Below are 7,121 nucleotides of genomic sequence, written 5' to 3'. Positions count from 1 at the left end.
CAAAAACGCGGCGCAGCGCGGAGACGCACCGCAAAAGCGGACGGGCCGCGACGTCCGGAACGACGCAAACCCGGCCCAAATCTGGGCTAGGTTTGCGTGGCCGCGGATGGCACGCGCCGTCCGCTCACGTCCGCGCGCTGGTCGCCTCGTCTCCCTTGGGCCCACCTGTCGGTGACCAGGGAGACTAATAAATGGGGACCGGAGGGATCCGGCCCTCCACTCCGGTCCCCACTCCACTCCCCGAGCAAAACCGCCGCCATGGCCCCGAAGCGACGGTTCGCTCCCGGAGCCAATGACGACGAGGCCAGCAGCAGTCGGCGTCGGCCGCCGGCGCTGCGGGCCGGAGGGAACCGCGGCGGCCTCCACATCGGAGAGGCCGCCCGCGGCGGTGCGGCATTGCTAATAATGTGTACCTAGCTCTTTCTGCAGTACTTAGAATTATAAAGTCATACTAAGCTTGATAGTTCGCTAACATAACGCTTGCACAAACTAAAATACATGTAGGTAATTTGCAACATTACGAATAATTCGTGTTCTTTTGTCTTGGGAGTAGGTGGAAACATCTGACATTGGTTTAGGGTCGCAGTACATCGACCCCAATCATGTCTATGACCTCTATCGGCAGGGGCAGCTGAAGAGCCTTCTGAATTATATGGATTCTTTTCCCGGAGCAGCTAATGACCCGTACTACCAGATCATCAAAGAACTTATCTACATATCTATGAGGTGAGGTTATGTGACTTTTAACTGCAATCCTCCTGTTTCTCTTACATCTGCATATCTTTTGCTCCAGAGTGGATGTTCCAACTCATTTGGAATTCGAGTGGAATGCTAAACGTGCAGAGTCTGCAAGAGACTTAGCAGGAAGGTTTGTGCATGAAATACATATGTTCATCCACATCCATTATCCCACAGTCATATTGACTGTTGTACCTTTGAAAGTTATCTTAGATATCCTTTTTTTTTGTTAATTCTTATTAGTCTCCTGGTGCAGATTCTTTGATGGTGGAGTAAATGTTATGTGGTGTGGTAAATGGTTTTCCTGGCCCGTGTTACTGTATATGCTCAAGACAATGGATTATTTAGGATCTATAAACTTTTGATTTGGGGAATGAGTCAGTGTATGTTGAGTGTGTGATGGACGCAATTTGTCCTGAGTTGTGGCCACATCAACTTCGTTGACTGCCGTGGTGGTTTTCCTATGTTGAGTTTTGATGTTTTATTGAAGGATTTTAAAATTATTACTAACAATAATATTTTTGGTACTAGGATTGGTAGAAGTTCTGGAAGCTTACAGGAATCTCTAACTTCTAGACAAGGTGATTCTTTTCATTCTTGTAGATTCTGTATCAACATTGTTTAGTGCTTTACTGTCTCGACCGTATCTTTCTGATCATGTTGCATGCATGCAGCACTCATATGCTCTGATGAACCCTGCCAACCCTGCCAGAGACCATCTGACAGCATGTCTATCCATGACACAACTTTGAAAAATTCAAATGATGGTTAGTAATTGCTTCTTGCATTTTCACTAATTTTTCGTAGGATTAGCTTCATTTTTTTAAATCATCCCTAGCTGCAAGTCTTCAACCTAGTAGACATATTGTGATGTATGGCCATATCTAGTTAACTTCATCTGCAACCTCTTTCTAGCCAAGAGGAAATAAGTGTGATGTACATAATTGTGTTTACCAATTCTTTTCTCCATTACTATTTGATATGATGTATGGAAGTTAGAATAATTTTCTTTGTTCAAATGCTTCCTGCCATACTACATGGTCATCTTATGTTTTTTGGTTGTCTGGTCATTTTTCAGGCCAGGTTATGCAAAAGATACCTATGGTATCAGGATTATTGGATAGACATGGATGCCCAATACCAGATATCGAAGGCATCAACCCACTACGATTCCATAGTAGACATCCTGTGTGGGGTGAACATGCTTTAGCAGTGGAGAAAAGTAAGGATACAAAAGTGGGATCATTCTTTTGCATGTACTGCGAGAAAGAGCTTGTAGGTAATGCAACAGAGGCAATTAGACACATGAAAAAAGGCTGCAAGATTCCTCTTCACACGTTGAAGAATCTTCTTGAAGAAGTTGATCAATACAAGGAGAGAGCAGAGCAACTCAGAAGGGCCCACAAAGATTCAAAAACTAAAGGGAGAAAGGTCAGAAAAGGTAATAACTCCACTTGCAGTCCTTCACTCCTTAGTGTGTGTTTTACTATGAGGTGCCTCATCCAATGTGGATCAGTGGATGTGGAGATTCAGTTTTGTGCTTTTCATATAATTGATTTATGTGGTTACATATGCAAGAGGTTTCTTTGGTTTCTATGTTGTTTTGTTCAATGACTATTTCTTGGCACTTGTAATTTGCTGACCATGGTGCCTCATTGTTATCAGCAAATGATGATCTGGCAATACAGAAAAGGGATGCTGTTGAGATTGCAGAGCTAGTCTTGGAGTTGTCACAGAGTAAAAAATATGGCCCTTTGGATGATACAACAGGAGTGATGGCCATGATCCAGACTCTTCTTATGCAAGCACAGATACATTTGAGTTATGGCATTGAAATTATAGAGATAGCTGGATATTTTGAGATGGCTTCAAGGATAGCTCTTCATCATCTTGACCATATATCAGAGAATGTCATATTTAGCTCCACTGACAGAGAATCTTTGGTTAGTACCTGCATGGCAGTTCTGTCCATGAACAGGTGAGTGAGAAATTAACGGGTAAACTAGTTTACTTATTGATATGAATATTGTTTGAGAACTTGTTTATATATATGTTGTGCTGGTTAGAATTATGTTATGTATATCTCGAAGGTGTTGTCACTATCATTAATTCATTTGCAATGTCAACAGCTATGAGTTAGCACTGGCAAATGTTGCTGTTGAGGCAGTCCTTGAAGTTGCTGATACTGAAAAGAAAGAAGTGAGGCTGGAACTAATCCAAGTGAAAGGTAGGATTGGTCGGACGCAAAGTGTGGAGCTTGTACACGGAATTGTCATTGACAAGCATATTAGCCACAAGCAAATGCCGAAGAGAATAGAGGGAGCTAAGATTGCTTTCTTGTCGTTTGAGCCCTCAAACATTAACACTGTAGAGACATCCAGGATACTGCATGAAGAGCAACACAAATATGTTGAGGAAATGATTCGGAAATGTGAGGTAAATCCGTAAAAGCCTATAAAATAAGTTGTTCCCTGTGTTAGGAATAACATTATTGGTGCATGGCATCTATTATCTGATATGTATCATTTCTTCTGTTTCTATTTGCTCAGAATCTAAGTGTGTACAGATTTACTGATTTTTAGGATATTGGTGCCACCCTAGTTATTTGTCAATGGAGATTTGATGAGGAAGTTAGTCAGCTCCTTATGCAGAGAAAACTGACAGCTGTCAGTGGGGTTAGCGATGCTGAACTAAAAGAAATCGCCAATGCCACAGGTACATAGGATCATTCTCCTTATTCTCCTTATTTATCATTTTTACGATAATATATATAACATTAAAGGGCTGACTACTGCAGGTGGACATATTGTTCAGAAAATCCAAGATTTGAGTCTAGACAAGCTGGGTGAGGTACAAGAATGAGTATTACCGTCATACTTCCGGTTACCCACCTGGCACTACATTTTATAACATTCTTGCACCCTACTACATTTGGGTGTTACTCTCTCACACACACAGGCACATTCGAGTATCACATTCATACACTCTGGGTGATACCCCTAACAAAACAATGTCAATACTTTGGGGTAGTTAGCGGACGCACAAAAATACCCCAGGGTGGGCACACACCTCTAATTTCTATTTTTTACTGCTCATGTGTGATAAAATTGCTCACGTGACTAAATATAAAACGTTTTCTAAAAATTCAGGGTGGGCAGCCACCCTTCTGCGTACGCCCTTGACTTATGATGATCATTTGCTTGAACAGGCAAAATTATTCAGAGAAAAGAAGATTGGAAAAACAAAAGGTCGGGTGCTTTACATTGAAAGTTATGCCAGCCCTACACCAGTAACAATATTCTTTCATGCTGGTATGATCCAATATATTGTTTTTTTTTCAATATTCGCACATGCATATTTTCATTTGGCTTTGGCAAGTCATACATGCTGTATCCTGTTATTATTGGTGAATATGACCACAGTGACACTTTCAATTATACTACTAGATAGAATTGATATTAATTAGCACTTGAAATTGACAAAGAAAGGACCAACTTAGATATTTGAAAATTGTGTGCGTCTTCCTAGTTGTACAACCATGGATGTGGACATGTGGTAACTTTACATGTCTTTGTGGGCAACAAGCTGAAAAAGAAAACTTGAGTGGCAGATGTCGGCCTAGTCTTATGCTTGTGTTTAAAATTCTATCTATGATGCAATGAAACGAAAAGCTTTTTGTGTTTTCTTGAAAAAAAATGAAAAAACTATTGGTAATTTTCGTCAGATCATAATTCGAGGTTATTTGATGCCAGTGGTCAAGAAAGTTTCAGATTTGGTAGAGTTATGGAAAAACGAGTGGTATACTATTTAGCATGTATGACCAAAGTGTGTTGTTAACTATTTTTATGCCAGCATTAATATCATCTGGAAAATGAAAACATCAGCGTACATCCATCACACTTGATAGTTATGCTTAGCACTTACTTTTCAGTCTTAATTGGTGCACTTCAACAGCTTGAGCTTACATTGGAAAACCATGTGCTACTGCGCAGGAAGCAATATAATTCTTGAGGAAAAGATGAGGAATCTTGCAGATGCCCTACGCGTGTTAAGAAGCCTTATTACTGACAATTCATTTGTTTGTGGTGGTGGCTCGGCAGAGATATCATGCTCTCTTGCCCTTGACGCTGCTGCAGATACATATCCTGGATATGCGAGGGTAATTGCTGACGTTTGATCTTTTGGTAACGGAACCATGCTAATTTTCTAATTGTGTTTCTTTGTATTTGCAGCCCTTTCTCAAGTCGTTTGCCCATGCATTGGATGCTATTCCTCTGTCAGTCGCAGAAAACAGTGGTTTGCTCCCTTTTGATACGCTGACGATGCTGAAATCCCGCCATATCAAGGTATTATGCACTTGTATACTCAGTTTATTACCAGTTTGCAAGCTTGGTGATTCTTGTATGTGTCTTATTGATGCCACCAGAACTGTAGTTGTTGACTTCTGTATCTTTTTTCAGTGTGGTATTGAAACATAATTGGCCTAGTGTTTGAGGCAAACCCTGCAAGTGTATCTGAACTTGTATACTCCTAGCGTACTACCATCTAGTCCTACTTCATGCATGATAATGTAGTATCTGTGGCAGGGTTCCAAAAAACCTGATTTCGCTCAAAACCTGGAACGGTCTAGACGTCTGGTTCAGAGTCCAGTCAGGTTGCTCAGCTTTTAAATGAACTGAAGTACTTAACACAGTGAAGTTTTGAACTTAAATTCTTCAAGGGGATAACCGTTGTTTTCCCAGATACGTGCTATACAGTATTTCATTTCTGAACCCTTTTGCAGGAAAATAATGCCTATTTTGGCATAGACTGCAATCGCCATGGAATTTACAACATGAAGGAGCAACACGTGTTTGCATCTCTATCAGGGAAGAAGAAGCAGATTTTGCTGGCATTGAAGGTTATGAGGACTGTGCTAAAGGCGGATGAAGTTACTTAGGCTGCGCCATGCAGAGTACTGTGAAGGACGTACTGACCCTTTTGTTTGACAAATAGTTTCCTTTTAACTCACTTTGGCACCAGAGCACTGGTGCTCACGGTATCTCAGCCACTCATGGTTTAAGTATTGTTGATTGTTCACTGACAAATCTAATGCTCTCTCTCTCTCACTCTCTCCACATCCTTTTTTTTTTTTGATGGGGAAAAAAAACTTAATCAACTCCGAGAGTATCAGTTACATAGTCTTGATTACACATTTCCCTAATAGCTTCAGGAACCAGAGACAGCCAAACGTTGTTGCTTTCGTAATTTCTAGCTAAGCCAGCTAAATCATTGGTAATAGCACGGGTCGGTATCTCATTTCTCAACGTACTGATGTCATTGTAGAAATGCCAAAATCTGGATGTACTTTGGGTAGGGCTTCGAAGCAACCGCAGCAGCACAATCAGATTCCACAGTCGCCGGGTTCAGGTTGTGGTTGACTGTCCAGATTCTTATCTATTAATTTAGAAAAAAGTGCCTAGTTAATTCGCGGAAAATCGGACGAAAGCCATACAATAAGACACCACAGGGTCATGCCCACTCTTACCACAAGGACAAGCACACTCAAACAACCGATGGAACAATGGAGGACACACTCACCGAGACCCGCCAACCTCCCAACCAAGCTGGAGAGAAGACTCCATCACTACTATGAGAGGAGCAGACACGAAATACTCCACATAGTTGAAGAAGACGAACCTCCAACAAAACTACGCCAAATCAACCTTGTAACCCGCGCTACACGAGGTTGATGTCCTCAACACTGTCAAGCTCTCGGGACCGTCACCCCAACATCCAAGTACCCTACCACGCCCGGCGTAGACCACCAACACCACCTTTCGGGACTGCCATCCCGACATACCACGGCTCACACTCCGAGCCACGACGCCACACGACACAGCAACCCGCAGCCCAAGCATCATAGAGCAAACCGCTCGCAGACCACGGCCACCGCACCAACATTCGGGGTCACCGCCTCGACATAAACAACAAACCGCCTCCTCTGAGGCGCGCCGACCGAGCCGACAAGCTTACTGCACTAGCGACATAAGATTATCACCCAAGCCATGCAATCAATAAATCCGCCTCGTGAAGATGTTGCCCACCATGGTTTCTGAGGCCGCCGCCTCGACGCACTAGCACCAACCACACGGGGCCGTTGAACCGAGTTCGCCGTCAACGAGCACCACCAGCTACCACAGGACACATACGGCAGTTTTCAGGTGTCACACTCTGTTTTTCAACCCGTCACTATCGGTCGGACACGGTATGACGGTAACAGAAAAACCCTGTGTGCGATACATGATACTCTGCACACAGTAATAACTAATATACCAAAAGCGCAGGGTTTTATGCTAACAATTTTAGAACACGGAACATGGATTTCCCCTAGTCTAAAAAAC

General features: G+C 42.6%; 1 protein-coding gene across 2 annotated transcripts; it reads left to right on the top strand.

Moving 5' to 3' along the window:
- Positions 1–557: 557 nt before the first annotated feature.
- Positions 558–5,841, top strand: LOC124683675 (T-complex protein 1 subunit epsilon-like). 2 transcript variants are annotated; one of them, XM_047218146.1, is made up of 14 exons: positions 558–726; positions 794–868; positions 995–1,029; positions 1,270–1,319; positions 1,413–1,505; positions 1,817–2,179; positions 2,404–2,716; positions 2,868–3,174; positions 3,321–3,453; positions 3,536–3,588; positions 3,947–4,049; positions 4,731–4,897; positions 4,971–5,084; positions 5,522–5,841. In XM_047218146.1, exons 5-14 carry the CDS (start codon positions 1,466–1,468, stop codon positions 5,675–5,677), a joined length of 1,749 nt encoding a protein of 582 aa, XP_047074102.1. In that variant the 5' UTR covers positions 558–726; positions 794–868; positions 995–1,029; positions 1,270–1,319; positions 1,413–1,465; the 3' UTR covers positions 5,678–5,841. The 2 variants fall into 2 exon arrangements, with proteins under 2 accessions (XP_047074102.1, XP_047074101.1); XM_047218145.1 differs by having other exon boundaries at positions 995–1,319.
- The last annotated feature ends 1,280 nt before the right edge of the window (positions 5,842–7,121 follow it).

This window comes from Lolium rigidum, chromosome 1 (assembly GCF_022539505.1).
Source record: "Lolium rigidum isolate FL_2022 chromosome 1, APGP_CSIRO_Lrig_0.1, whole genome shotgun sequence".
In the NCBI taxonomy this organism is placed as follows: Eukaryota; Viridiplantae; Streptophyta; class Magnoliopsida; order Poales; family Poaceae; genus Lolium; species Lolium rigidum.
The sequence above is the reverse complement of the archived record's forward strand: the minus strand, read 5'-3'. Positions and strand labels throughout refer to the sequence as shown.